The 14,726-nt window shown below is 36.2% G+C and overlaps 1 protein-coding gene across 2 annotated transcripts in view; it reads left to right on the top strand.

The window, feature by feature from the left end:
* Window positions 1-14,726, top strand: part of MFSD4A (major facilitator superfamily domain containing 4A) — a 173,261-nt gene that overhangs the window by 97,482 nt on the left and 61,053 nt on the right. For both annotated transcript variants that reach the window (XM_053706614.1, XM_053706615.1), the window contains exon 2: window positions 13,699-13,897. In XM_053706614.1, the coding sequence (XP_053562589.1) occupies window positions 13,699-13,897 (199 nt within the window). The remainder of the gene's footprint in view (window positions 1-13,698; window positions 13,898-14,726) is intronic.

Here is a 14,726-nt window from a genome sequence, read left to right as displayed (position 1 = left end):
AAATATATCACCTCACCTTCACTCACGGGGAAAAATACTCCGGGTATGGCCGCCAGGAACAAGGACCGTAAGAATAAAATCTTACCGGGGACGCCGGCAGAGACACCTTTAGAACCTACACCTTTGAACCCCCAAAATCTAACGACTCTAAACTAAACAAATCTTGTTGCAAGTATATTAGAAGCTATCACTCCGAAATTTGACTTATTGAAAAATGAAATCAGACAAGATATCTCCCTACTGACCGTAGAGGTCAGACAATTTTCAAAAAGAATCCAAGAGGCAGAACAGAGAATCTCAGATCTAGAGGATATGTCAAATGGTTATTTTTCTAAGCTTGAAGATCACCAATCTGAGATCCTGAAATTAAAAGCTAAGGTAGAAGATTTAGAAAATAGATCAAGGAGGAACAACCTCAGAATTATTGGTCTCCCAGAATCAGTTAGGCAGGATGAGCTCATGCAGGTGATGACACACACCTTACCACAACTGTTAAAAATTCCCCCAGCACAAACGAGCATCGCTATTGAAAGAGTGCACAGGCTGGGGAGGGCTCCTGATTCTTCAACCAATCTCACCAGACCCAGACCAATTATCGCAAAATTCCTGAATTATCAGGATAAAGTATTGTTTCTTCAATCTTACCGAAAACATCAACCCATCTTCTACAATGGGAACAAAATTTTGTTATTTCAAGATTTCGCTATAGAAACCTCCACAAAGAGGAAGGAGCTCTCCCTGGTCTGTGGTAGGATGTTGAAGATGGGCTGGCAAGCTACGGTTATATATCCAGCCAAACTTAGACTTATACACGATGGTCAAACGTTTTTTTTTGACTCAGCAGTTGACGCTGAGAAAAAGATAGTGGAACATGGGGCTACTTGTTAAATTTATTGCAAAAAAAAGGATTGTGTCAAATATACTAAGGATGATAAAGGGTTTAACTTTTATTTATTTATTCTTTTTTTTTTTTTTTTTTTTCCCTTTTTTTCCCCTTCTCTTCTCTGTCCCCTGGCTTTCTCTACCCCCCTCCCTCCCCTCCGGCTCGGGCGCTAGTAAGTATAAGGGTTACCTGTGTATATTCACCCCACCTTGATAAATATACATGAATAATCTGAGGAATAAAGATATTAAAATCACGTCATGGAATATTGGAGGGATTACATCTCCCATCAAACGAAAAACAATCTTGACACACTTGCAGAAAACCAAGTCCCTAATAGCGCTACTCCAGGAAACACACTTGAACGCAGAGGAGTCGTTAAAATTGAAATCTTCCTGGGTGGTGGAATGCATTTTTGCCCCTTCAGCTAACAGGAGTAAGGGGGTGGCAATCCTGATAGGTAAGAAATTAACTTATGAAAAACTAGACACCCTGATAGACCCAGACAGCAGGTTTATAATTTTAAAATTAAAAATTGTCAACTCAATTTTTACTATATGCAACTTGTATGCACCAAACATAATTGAGTATGGGTTCTGGGACTCTCTCCAGGCTAAAATTCTGCAAATAGCGGAAGGTCACTTAGTTATAGCAGGGGACTTCAATATGACCCCACAAGCCCCAATAGATAGATTGAGACATGGTGTAAAACAAAAGATAAACAAAAAAGACAAATTGGAAAATAAAATATTCAAATCTATTACGCGAAACCTAGCAGTTAGAGATATTTGGAGGGTTCAAAATCCTGACTCTAGAAAATATACATGCTGTTCTAAAACAACCAAATCTTTATCAAGAATTGATCTGATGTTAATCAATGATAGCCTCTACCACATGGGGGCCAGAGCACATATACCCGAAATTCTATTATCCGATCATGCTCCTATTACATTAAACATTTCAGCCTCAAAGCTCGGCATAAAAAGACAGGTGTTTTTTTATCCTAAGTATCTGGATAAGAATGCAAAATATAGAGAATGGTTAAGAGAAAGATGGGAGGAATATATCCGAAACAACAAAGACTCAGTGGTGAGTCCTCTGATACTGTGGGAAACAGCGAAAGCGGTATTGAGGGGGGACATAATCGCCTATATGGCAAATATTAAAAGGAAAACCAGGCTGAGGGAAAGACAAGTTATTAATACAGTAATCAATGCTTATAACAGATATATAAATATATCGTCCAATGAGAACTGGAGAAACTATATTAAAGCCAAAGAAGAAAGAGATACCCTCTTACTTCTCAACGCAACTCAAGCAGACCTTAGATATCAATCTAACTTTTACAAATTTGGCAACAAATCAGGCAAACTATTGGCTAAACTGGTAAAAAATTCAAGATCTTCTAAAACAGTGGATACCATACGAATTAATGATACATTACTTACCTCAGCGGAAGAAATTTCTGAATCTTTTTTCCTATATTATAAGGCAATTTATGCGGCGAACCCAGTTAACATGGTTATAAAAGAGAGCTTTTGGAAAGACATTTCTCCTACGAAAGTGTCCGCTGAATTTAATCTGGGGCTGAATGCTCCAATAACAGAGCTGGAAGTAAGTCAAGTAATTCAAAGTCTGAAAAAAGACAAAGCGCCGGGTCCTGATTCGTTGCCAAATGAATTCTATAAAACTTTAAGTAAAGCAATCACTCCGCAGTTGACGATTCTTTTTAATTATCTTTTCCAACAGAATAACCTAATACCCCCCAGCTTCTTGGCATCTCATACCATTTTAATACCTAAAGCTGATAAAGATCCACAATGCAGAGAGTCCTACAGACCCATCGCACTTTTGAACACGGATTACAAAATATTCGCTTCAATCATGGCAAAGAGAATGCAAAGAGGCTTGGGGGAAATAATCCATAAAGACCAGGTGGGGTTTCTCGTAAAAAGAAGTTCCTCATCCAAAATTAGACAACTCCTCTTATCCATTGACTACTTTAAGAACAGTGAAACAAAGTTAGCAGAAAGTATATCCGACGCGGCGATTATAGCGATCGACGCCGAGAAGGCGTTTGATCGAGTCAGCCATGACCATATTTTAACGTCACTAAAACAATTTGGATTCCAAGATAAATTTCTAAATCTGGTAAATAATCTATGTAGGCAGGCAACATCCAAATTACTTATACACGGGCATGCTTAGAACAGGGTACAAGACAGGGCTGCCCGCTCTCTCCTTTGTTATTCGATTTGGCAATTGAACCTTTGGCTATAAAGATTAGAAACTACATTGAAGGCATTAAGATTAATAATCAGGAACTGAAAGTATCTCTCTATGCGGATGATCTGCTTGTCTATGTCTCTAATACTCCCAGGAATATCCCAAGAATTCTTAATATAATTGAACAATTTGGCCAATTCGCAGGTTATAAAATTAACAAACAAAAAACTGAACTGCTGTGGTTAAGGAAGACTGGTACGTCATTTTTAAATCATCCATTTAAGACGGTTCTGAAATCATTTCGATATTTGGGGATTAACATCTCTGCAGATCCTCGGGAATGGTATTCCCTAAATCTTACCCCAATCTTTACACGTGCAATTTCACTTATGAGAGATTGGCAGAATTTACCTCTATCTCTTTCGGGGCGTGTTGCCCTATACAAAATGATAATTTTGCCAAAAGTATTATACATTCTGCAGAACCTCCCGATCCTTATAAAAACGCAAGATAGCAAGAAATTTAATGCTGCACTTAGGAAATTCATATGGCAGTCAAGGAAACCTAGAGTTGCTCTGCAAAGATTATATCTGGCAAAGCAATTTGCGGGGTTAGCTCTTCCAAACCTCTATTTTTATAACCTGGTTTTTCTGGGTCGCACTGCGGCAGACTGGGTGGCAGAAGCGGATTATTTTACGGATAACGCATTAGAAAATAGCCTAATATTTCCTTTAAAGACAGTATCTCTCTTACATACACCACCCCATTTAATACCTAAATCAGTGAGGAATTTCAAAACTATTCATGTAATAATTCAGGCTTGGAAGAAAATAGGCACACTGTTGGGAATAAATACCAGTATCCCTAGGTATCAAACCTTTATAGGAAACATAGAATTTCAAGAGGGGTCCCAGGACCTGCACCTGAAAAAGTGGCAAGAGCAAGGACTTAGTCAGGTTGCACAGCTTCACCATACAGAGTCAGGAATTATTAAATCTTTTCAAGAACTGAAAGAAGAATTTAATCTCAACAACAAAGATTTCTTTGCCTATCTTCAAGCCAGGCACTACACATGTCAGCTGCTTGCTCAGTTTGAGTGGAAGTGGTCATGGGGAAAGTTGGAGTCATGGCCGGCCCTGATTAAGGCGGGCCGTGTCTCCATCTCCCCATGGTATGCCCTTCTGAACTCACAGAAGGGTATTAGTAACGTTGAAAAATTAGCTCAAAAATGGTCGGACTATCTATCTATGAGTATAGATAAGGACACACATATTGCGAAATCCTTTTCGCTATTACATAACTCTACGATATCTGAAACATGGAGAGAGTCCCATACAAAACTCATATATCAGATTTACTATACACCAGACAAAGCATTTAGGTGGAACAATGCTGATTTTAAGAAATGTCCAAAATGTAGTCTATTGGCGGCTGATTTACTGCATATGATATGGTCCTGCCCAAAAATAGAACAATTCTGGTATAAACTAGAGTTTTGGCTAGTGAAAGTGATAAAAATCAAACCTCTTAAACTCTCCTCGGTAAACATTATTTTTTTGACTAACAACAAGGAGGACTTTAGAGATGCCAAGTTATTAAATCTTGTACTTCTTGCAGCAAGAAATTTGATTTTCAAAAAATGGAAATCAAGATTTATACCCACAGTAAATGAAGTAAAAAACTATCTCAAAAAGCAATATAGAATAGAACAACTGGCTACAGATTTAAATGCAGAGGGCGAGATTCTCGCATTCTTTAATAAATGGTCCAAATTTATTAAAAGTTTCTCGCCAAACGAAATAGAGATTATGATAAGCCCATTTCAAAACTCGGAAATAGTTCTCTTGGGTATTTGGTAGCATGGGCCTGGTGTGGAGGGGGAGAGAGGGAGGGAGGGAGAGAAAAAGGTAACTAATAGCTCTTCTTCTTCTTCCTTTTTTTTTTTTTTTTTTTTTTTTTTTTGTGGTGGTCTGATCCTTATACTGGATTACTGGAAAGTAAAGGTGCCGGGAACTTTCCAAGCACCTAACACACTGGAATATTTAACAAAAATGTATTATGTGCAAACTAATCTAGTTGCCCTAGATTAGACTCGCCCAGCATATCCAGTAGATGGTATTAGCGTGGAATATTTAATTTGTATTGAATTATATATCGTATGTACACCAGATTGTGGTTTACGGTTGGTTTTGTTTGTACCCTGATGTTTTCGAAAAAACTAATAAAAATTAAGAATAAAAAAAAAATTACATGCCCTATCTAAATCATGAAAGATTATTTTGGACAAGACTGTCCCTTTAACCTTTTATGTTTGTCAGGCAACAAGTATTTTTTACATGTGTACTGATATTTACTGCTATCTCATATGCATTATGGGATTTATTTGTGTTTAAAGTGTCATTCTAGCCAAAATTAGAATCCACATGTATGCATTTAAGTTTTGAATAGAAGCATTTTTATAGTATACATGTATTTGCAAAAAATGCTTCCAATAAAAGCTGTAGCTGTATTTAAGTATGCCCCATGCACCAGCATTTTAAACACAGCACTTGCTCAGAGAGCCTAAGGTGCTTGTACCATCTGGTAATGACAATATTTGTTAATTGCTGACATGATACAGGTCCCACTGGTGCTCTGAGCAGCTTTCATATGTAAAATGCTGGTGCACTGAGAATATCTAGCTATGCTTCATGTGCATGTGCAGAGAAAAATGCTAGCACTAAAACAGTGATAAGTTTTACTAGAAGCAGTTTTGCCAATATATGTATATTGCAAATATGATTCTATTCAAAGATGTAATTTATCAATGTGCATTTCAATTTTGACCGGACTGTCCCTTTAAGATCCCTTTAAAAACTGGCAGTTGTGTCATTTTATATTTGTGTTTAGAATGGAATTTTGTCCAGATTTAACTCTCTGAAGAAGTTTATAAATATCTTATTAGTGTAGTGAAGACACAAACAACACTTTAAAAAAAAAAAAATCTCATTGTTTGTTAAGGATTAGTTGCTAATAACATACTTTGCTATCTAGACTCACTATATTTTTATTGGACAATTTACCTAGGGATGGGACTAGACCATATTAACAGGCCAGATTTTATCTGAACTAGAGCACGGCTGAAATCAGCTGATCAGTTACTATGGTTACTAACCTGCTCTCATCCATCATCTAATTATTTTAGATGCAACCTAGATCTAGTTTTACATGAGTTTTTAATCTCTAGCTAAGATATCATGCAAATCTGACCTGTTAGGGGTAATTGAAGACTGTGGTTGAGAAACACTGATCTACTGGAATATTGAAGACTGAGGAAGAATCAGTAGTCCCTCCCCATTGTATGTTTTGGTGACTGGAAATATATGCTTATCACATATATGTCACAAGGAATCAATTCAGGGGCATTAGTAGAGTTGTAGCTCCAAGTGTATTTCAGATAATATATAATATATTACCCCTGAATGCATTTACTGCCGTGATCACGATTAGCTGAGCTCCTGGTGGTCTGGCTAACTTTGCAGATTTCTATGTGGCTTGTATAGGAACAGATCACTGTGCAGTGGACCAATCAAGTTCTAATGGAGGAGTGGAGGCAGAAGGCAATGGTATTTATACTTTGCTGCTTCTCCTGCATATTCAGTTTTGTTACAAGTACAGTTGTTGAGTGGGGATGTGCATATGGTTATGTACCATGAGCTAAAAAATGACAGCAGTTTAACTTATTATTATCTAGAACAAAAAGTCAATTAAACATTATTTATTACACCTCTTTGCAATTGTATTGTGTAATTATATTGTTTACTGCTCACATGTGTGACAGTTCAGTTTCTACAAAGCTAGCCTCTCCAGCTTCTGCCCGTTAAAGGGATAAAGGGTGCCCTATACTTTTTTTTATTTCTAAACTTTACTGAAAAGAAGGTGATCATTGTACAATGCATATCCATGGTATTAAATACAATACCCATTTTGTACATCAGGTATTGTTATATGCATTTGCTATATCTGACATGCTACTTCCAAGCAACAGACAAACAACATCTCATGCCCTATACTTTGAAAGGATAACACAGGGAGCTTTATTAGTGTGCTTGTATTACAAGAGATTATATTTGAGAGTAATCCAATATACAGTGGTAAAATTTAGCGCTATTTGAGTCCTGAAGTAAACCATTATTGTTTGTTACTTTGTATAATAAAATACATGAAAATGCTATGGGATTAAATGTTTTAAGTTACATTTAGACTTACTATTTATGAAACAAAGGTTTATTAATGAGGAACAGGTTTTGTGGCAGAATTAAAGTGATTTGGTATATGACAAGAAGGGGGACAGAGAAGGGGTCAAATATGTGTATGTATGTGGGTGTGTCTTTTCTCCCCACCTATAAGTCAAAATCGTCTCTTCCTGCGTCTTTGGTTTGTTTTTTGTGTTCTAAAATGCAAATGATAAAAACAATAAATATTAAATATTAAAACAACAAATATTCTGATTACAGTACTGTATTATCTATCTGAGGGTAATATGTTTACAAAAGTATTAACAATGATATAAAACTATATCTAGGTTGCATGTATAAGCTGTATTATAACATGTAAATATTGCCTAAATGACATGATATTGTGGTTAACACATTTACAGATGCAAATAATCCAAAATCCAACAAGCAGTTTCGATAAAGGGTTTTCTTCCTGTATATATATATATAAAAAAAAAAATATATATATATATATATATATATATATATATATATATATATATATATATATAGTCCCTCCTGGGCGCAATCTAGCAGACCTGTAAACAGCTGACACTCTCTGGATTTTCCAAGTGCTTTATTTTGCACAAAACAAACCCATGACATTTCGGGGATCCGACCCCTTCATTAGACTAAGTTAGTGGTATTGAGGCACCTGGGCAACTGCAATCAGCTTGAATTATAATCGCATTACACAAAATCATGGCGGTGAAGTAGCCTCTTTCTTGCCCTCAGTAATATAATATGAGATGAGACCCATCATTTGAAATCTTTGTGCCCCTCACCAGCTGCCAGGCGACTGTCCTAGCAACAGGAAATACCTCAAAGCTTTTATGATGTTTTGTTGGGTCGTTGACACTAAAGAAGTCCATATCACCACTTACGCAGAGAAATATATCATAAGACCCCTTATTTCAAAGAAAGGAATTCCAGCTTCATGTAAAGAATGATTGTTGTGTTTGTCAGAAAACACATAATTTATTTTATAGTTTTTGTTTTTTTTAAATATAAATTTTATTATACATTCCGGTGCAAAAGATTGCAAAGTTATTATCATAAGAAATCAAAATGGATGACAATGTTAGAATTCATAGTATATATAGGATTCAAGTCATATTAAGTCATTCCTATATACAATACCGATGTACTATGTCAACTAAAAAACAGTATTGGTAAATATTGACACAATCATATGATGAATTACATCGAATAACACAGAACAGGGGGAAAAAAAAGAGGGGGGGGGAGGGGATAGAGCACAAGGGAAGGGGAAACTCAGCTCTCCAGCAAGGTTCACAGAGCACAGAATGTCTAAAGGGAGGTGAGCAATATAGTCTATTGTCCCAACCACAGATTGAGAAGGTGGCCAGCATATATATTTTGTTGGACATAAGTTGAGTTTATCAGTGGTTTAACTAGTTGGATTTGTGCCATCTCTGGGAGAGTATTGATAGCCCCTATCCATTTTTTAAAATACGCTGCCATTTGAGCATCCCTTGGATTTTGTAAATTAAATTGCTCTATCGTGCTTTGAGTGAGCAGGGCTTTTTTTAATTCTGGGAAGTTAGATGGCGAGTGAGTTCTCCAGGTTCTAATTATAAAATTTCGGGCTATAAACACAATTGAAACATGAAACAAAATAACGCTATCCGTGTTTTGGCTCCTTTCCAAATAAACCTAGAATAGAGATTATTAAACATTTGGATATCCGCTTTATATAACAACACAGGGATATTTTGTAATAATATAGTAGTTTAGGTAATAATATATTTTTTATTAGCATGACTCAAGCAGAAAGGGAGATAGGTAAATTAAACAAGTAATTTAGCTTTTTTTTTACAATCCGTAAAAAATGTAGGAAAATTTATCTCATACCTGTCCTGCGGGTTTGTACTCAGTACTATGCCCAAATAATTAATCTGTGTAGTCTCTCTAAATGGGTGATTAATGTTACTATGTCCTGGTTTATGTAACGATAATAGTTCTGAGATTGCCCCGAAGAGATTGATATCAGCTAAAAGTTAGAAATAGTAATAGGTCATCTGCGTATAGTTATAACACAAATTTCTGTCCTTCGATTTGGATTTTGTTTAAATTTTGGCGAAGGATGGTCGCAAGGGGCTCCAAAGAAATGTATAATGTTGATCTCAGGGTTTCTAGATCCTGTTTTTTTCTGAGTAATTACAAAGTTGGGACAAGTTGTACTCAATAGGACAAGAATATTACAAAGCTACCTGCGTTCAATATGTTTCTAATTTTAGGATGTAGATTTATAATATAAATATCATATAAATATTATGCCATCTTTTGTGAATCTCTGCCATAGAAGAAGCCTGTGTTCCACTGATACTTCCATAAATGCGTAAACATACTAGTAATTAGTTCCTTGTTTGCTTTTATTTAATTATTTACCTATTGTTGCCAACAAGTGGCACATGAGATAACAAACACAGGTCCATTATGTGTTGCAAATGTTTATCTGTCTTTTTGTCTGTCTATCAGCTAGATTACGAGTTTGGCGTTATGTGTCAAATAGCAGCGTTGTGGCCCATAACGCATAATTTTCCCTAACGCAGCCATTAGTATTGTTGGTATAGGTGTACCGCAAACCTTTTAGCCTGTAACGCAACGTCAGCACCGCACTCTTAAAAATGACATTTTTTAAATGGGATTCCCATAGCGCTGGTATTACAAGTTTTGCGTTCTGGCTAAAAAGCCGGCGTTACAGCCTAAAACGATAAGATCTTTAACGTCATCTAAAGTTAGTAGCTATGAGTGTTACGCTACAAAGCTGTAACATAAAACTCATAACTAAAGTGTTAAAAAGTACACTAAACACCCATAAACTACCTATTGACCACTAAACCGAGGCCCTCCCGCATCGCAAACACTATAATACATTTATTAACCCATAATCTGCCGCTCCCGACATCGCCGCCACTAAAAAATTTTATTAGCCCCTATTTCTAGTTATTAACCCCTAAACCGCCGCCCTCCTGCATCGCAAACACTATTTAAATATTATTTACAAAGATGAACTGTACCTGCTGTATAAGCTTATACAGCAGGTACAGTTCATCTTTGTAAATAAAGTTTTTCATATGCTTACGCACTGCTCCTTAAGTGTTCAGGTATAAATCTTAAATTGAATTACTTCAAGTAAAAAATCAAAGTTAAGAGACAAAACACTTAGGCAGATAATCCTTTAAGCTTCAAAGAATAAAGGTTCAAAACTTCTCCCAAAATACTATTTAAATATTATTAACCCCTAATCTGCCATCTGCCCACATCACCCCCGCTATACTAAAGTTAATAAGCCCTAAACCGCAAGCCACTATAATAAACCTATTAACCCCTAAACCGAAAGCCACCCCACAACGAAATATACTAAATAAAACTATTAGCCCCTAAGTCGAAAGCACTACATATCGCAATAAACTAATTTAAACTAGTAACCCCTAAACCTAATGCCCCCCTAACTTTATATTAAAATTATAATTTCCCTATCTTAAATTAAATTAAAACTTACCTGTCAAATTAAAGAAACTAAGTTGAAACTAACAATTAAACTAATATAATTATTAAACTAATATTAAACTAACTACCAATTAAAATAAACTAAACTACACATAAAAAAAATCTTAATACTACTCTAAAAATTACAAACTATCTAATTACAAAAAAAATAAAATACTAAATTACAAAAAATAACAAACACCAAATTACGGAAAATAGCAAACAAAATGATCCAAAATAAAAAAGAATTACACCTAATCTAATAGCCCTATCAAAATAAAAAAGCCCCCCCTAAATAAAAAAAACCTAGCCTACAATAAACTACCAATGGCCCTTAAAAGGGCCTTTTGTGGGGCATTGCCCCAAATATATCAGCTGTTTTACCTGTAAAATAAAATACAAAGACCCCCCCAACAGTAAAACCCACCACCCAACCAACCCCCCCCCAAAAAAAAAACTACATCTAAATAAACCTAAGCTACCCATTGCCCTGACAATTTGTATATCTTAGGTTTTTTAGATACTGTAGTTTTTTTTGTGTGTTGGGGGGGGGGGTTGTAATGTTAGTGGGTCTTTGTAAAAAAATGTCACTAAAAGAGCTGCAATCTTTAGGGCAATGCCCTACAAAAGGCCCTTTTAAGGGCCATTGGTAGTTTATTCTAGATTAGGTTTTTTATTTTGGAGTGTTTTTTTTTTTATAGGTATTAGAGTATGAATATTTTTTTTATTTTTGATAATTTGTTATTTTTGTGTAATGTATTTTTTTAGGAGGTGTTTTTTGTAGCAAAAGAGCTGTTTAACTTAGGGCAATGCCCTACAAAAGGCCCTTTTAAGGGCCCCCGAGAGGCCCTTTTAAGGGCCCTTAGTAGTTTGGGGGGTGGGAGTTTGTATAGTGTTAGGGGGTGTTTGTTTTTTTTAGCAAAAGAGCTGTTTAACTCAGGGCAATGCCCTAAAAAAGGCCCTTATAAACTCGTACCATGGCGTTCAGAAACCTTTCAAAAACCACAGAGAAGGTACCCTGGGACAACCCATGCATTTACCCCTCTGAATTGAAAGCTTCCAGAGGCCAGGACATGTATGCAACATAGTATCTTGGTCATGCCAGGGATTGTGCAGTCCGCATTTAAGGGCCCCTGGTAGTTTATTCTAGATTAGGCTTTTTTATTTTGGGGTGTTTTTTTGTTTGTTTGTTTTTTTAAGGGTATTAGAATAGGAATAATCTTTATTTTTTTGGATAATTTTGTTTTTTTTTGTAATGGTAGGTTTTTTATTTTTTGTAATGGTAGTTTTTTTATATTTTGTAATGGTAGGTTTTTTTATTTTTTTGTAATGGTAGGTTTTAGTGTAAGGTAGCTTAGGTTTTATTTCACAGCTAATTTTGTATTTATTTTAACTAGGTAGTTAGTAAATAGTTAACTATTTACTAACTAGTCTACCTAGTTAAAATAAATACAAATTTACCTGTGAAATAAAAATAAAACCTAAGCTAGCTACAATATAACTATTAGCTATATTGTAGCTAGCTTAGGTTTTATTTCACAGGTAAGTATTTAGTTTTAACTAGGTATTATTTAGTTAATAATTGTAAATTTTAATTATTTTAAAATTAGGGGGTGTTAGGGTTAGGTGTTTATATAGTTTAATTTAGGTTGTTGCGATGTGGGGGGCTGGCGGTTTAGGGGTTAATAGGTTTATTTAGTGGTAGTGATGTGGGAGGCCAGAGGTTTAGGGGTTAATAGCTTTATTTAGGTGGCAGCGATATCGGGAGTGGCGGAATAGGGATTAATAACTTTAATATAGTTGCGACGATGTTGGAGTGCGGCGGAATAGAGGTTAATAACTTTAATATAGTGGCAGTGATATCGGGAGCGGCAGATTAGGGGTTAACAATTTTATTTAGGTGGCGGCGATATCGGGATTAGGGGTTAATAACAGTAGGCAGGTGTTGGCGATGTCAGGGGCAGCAGATTAGTGTTGTTTAGACTCGTGGTTTATGTTAGGGTGTTAGCTTTAAATGGTATTTTTATTTTCACCATAGACATCAATGGGGCTGCGTTACAGAGCTTTTGTTTCCGCGATCGCAGGTGTTAGACTTTTTTTTGCCAGCTCTCCCCATTGATGTCTATGGTAAAGCATGCACGAGCACGTCAAACACAGCTCTTGTTTTGGGTGCGGTATGGAGCTTAAAATCTCCATATTGCACGTGCAAGCCGTGTTTTTCAAAACTTGTAATGGCAGCGCTATAGGGAATTAAATAACGCCACCTTTGTTGCGTTCGTTAATTTCCCTATAGCGCTCAAAACTCGTAATCTAGGTGTATATGTTTGCAGTGCTGACCTTGATTCAGATAGCGCATGCAATATAGAGCATGCAATTTTAAGCAACTTTCTAATTTACTCCTATTATCAATTCTTCTTTGTTCTTTTGGTATCTTTATTTGAAAAGCAGGAATGTAAGCTTAAGAGCCAGGGGAGTGTTTATAACAATGTTATACATAGTTTGAAACCCTACTGCCATAAAGAAACGTGCACACTCCTAAGCTCCTATCAGCATACCTGGGGTTAATTTTCAACAAAAGATACCAATAGAACAAAGCACATTTGATAATAGAACTAAATTGGAAAGTTGTTTAAAACTGCATGCTTTATCTAAATCACTAAAGATTAATTTTCAGTCTGCTGTCCCTTAAAGTATGCATTTATACATTGCTGTCACTGTGCTTAATACACTATCATCACTACGGTTTATTTTGTAATTTATAAGTTATTTTGTGTTGTCAGTTGTGAGCTTTATTTGTAACTCTCTCACTCTCTGCAGGATCAAACAGTCTCTGTTAGCCCTTTTGCTTTCTTCTCTGGTTATCTCCATGGTGTTCGTCATCATCCCATTTTGCAGCCAAGTTGGGATCCTGGCAATAGTGATGGCAATAGCTGGACTGGCAATGGGCTGCATAGACACCATATCCAACATGCAGCTAGTAAAGATTTATCAGCAGGATTCAGCTGTCTTTCTACAGGTGAGAAATTTCCTTGGCTAGAGAAAGAGTTGGAGAAAAGCACCAAAGTATAGAGAGGGGATTAGCACCAGTATCTAAAATTTTACTTAAAAAAAGCAACATTTACAAGCTCAGTTATTGATCGACTGCACTGGGTAGCCAGTTGTACAGAACATACGGGTATAATACAAAATCTGATCACTTCGCCAGCAGGGAGCCCCTAGGCAGTATCCTGATTTGACTAATGATAAATTCAGTGCATACAGCATCATACAAATGTTTAATTAAATTCCGCTAAAAAGTGGGAGGAGGTCTCTGCGTGCTATGAAAATGCATCAGGGCAGGAGAGACTTTGGGTTCCACTCGGTTTCATTTTTACTCATTATCTTTAGATGGATACTGGTTTGATTGTGGGTTACAAGTACACAAGTTATAGAGTATACTGGCAGTGCTTATAAATACTCCCTTGTATATACAGTAACTATAACACACTAGTGTGTCCATAATATGGTGCAGCAATTTATTCAAAATGTCACACACTAGTTTGTAGGCTCATTATGTGGAACTGGGTCATTAATAATCCAAAAAGGGACTGCAGGACAAAGTTCCTATATCAGATTGCAGAATGATTGAGAACTTTAAAGGGACTTAAAACTGCTGGATACAGCTTCTGGTGAATGATTACGACTCACCATGTGTTGTATTTCATCCTGTGCCTGTAGCTCTCTTCAAAGACGTTTTCTTATTTTTACCCCTTACAGGTGACGGTTGGTGAAGCTCTGCATCTTCATAATAGACATCCCCATATTAGTAAGTGATGCACAATCACAGGTCAGGGACTTTATCAACT

Source organism: Bombina bombina, chromosome 3 (genome assembly GCF_027579735.1).
Source record: "Bombina bombina isolate aBomBom1 chromosome 3, aBomBom1.pri, whole genome shotgun sequence".
NCBI lineage: Eukaryota > Metazoa > Chordata > Amphibia > Anura > Bombinatoridae > Bombina > Bombina bombina.
The sequence above is the reverse complement of the archived record's forward strand: the minus strand, read 5'-3'. Positions and strand labels throughout refer to the sequence as shown.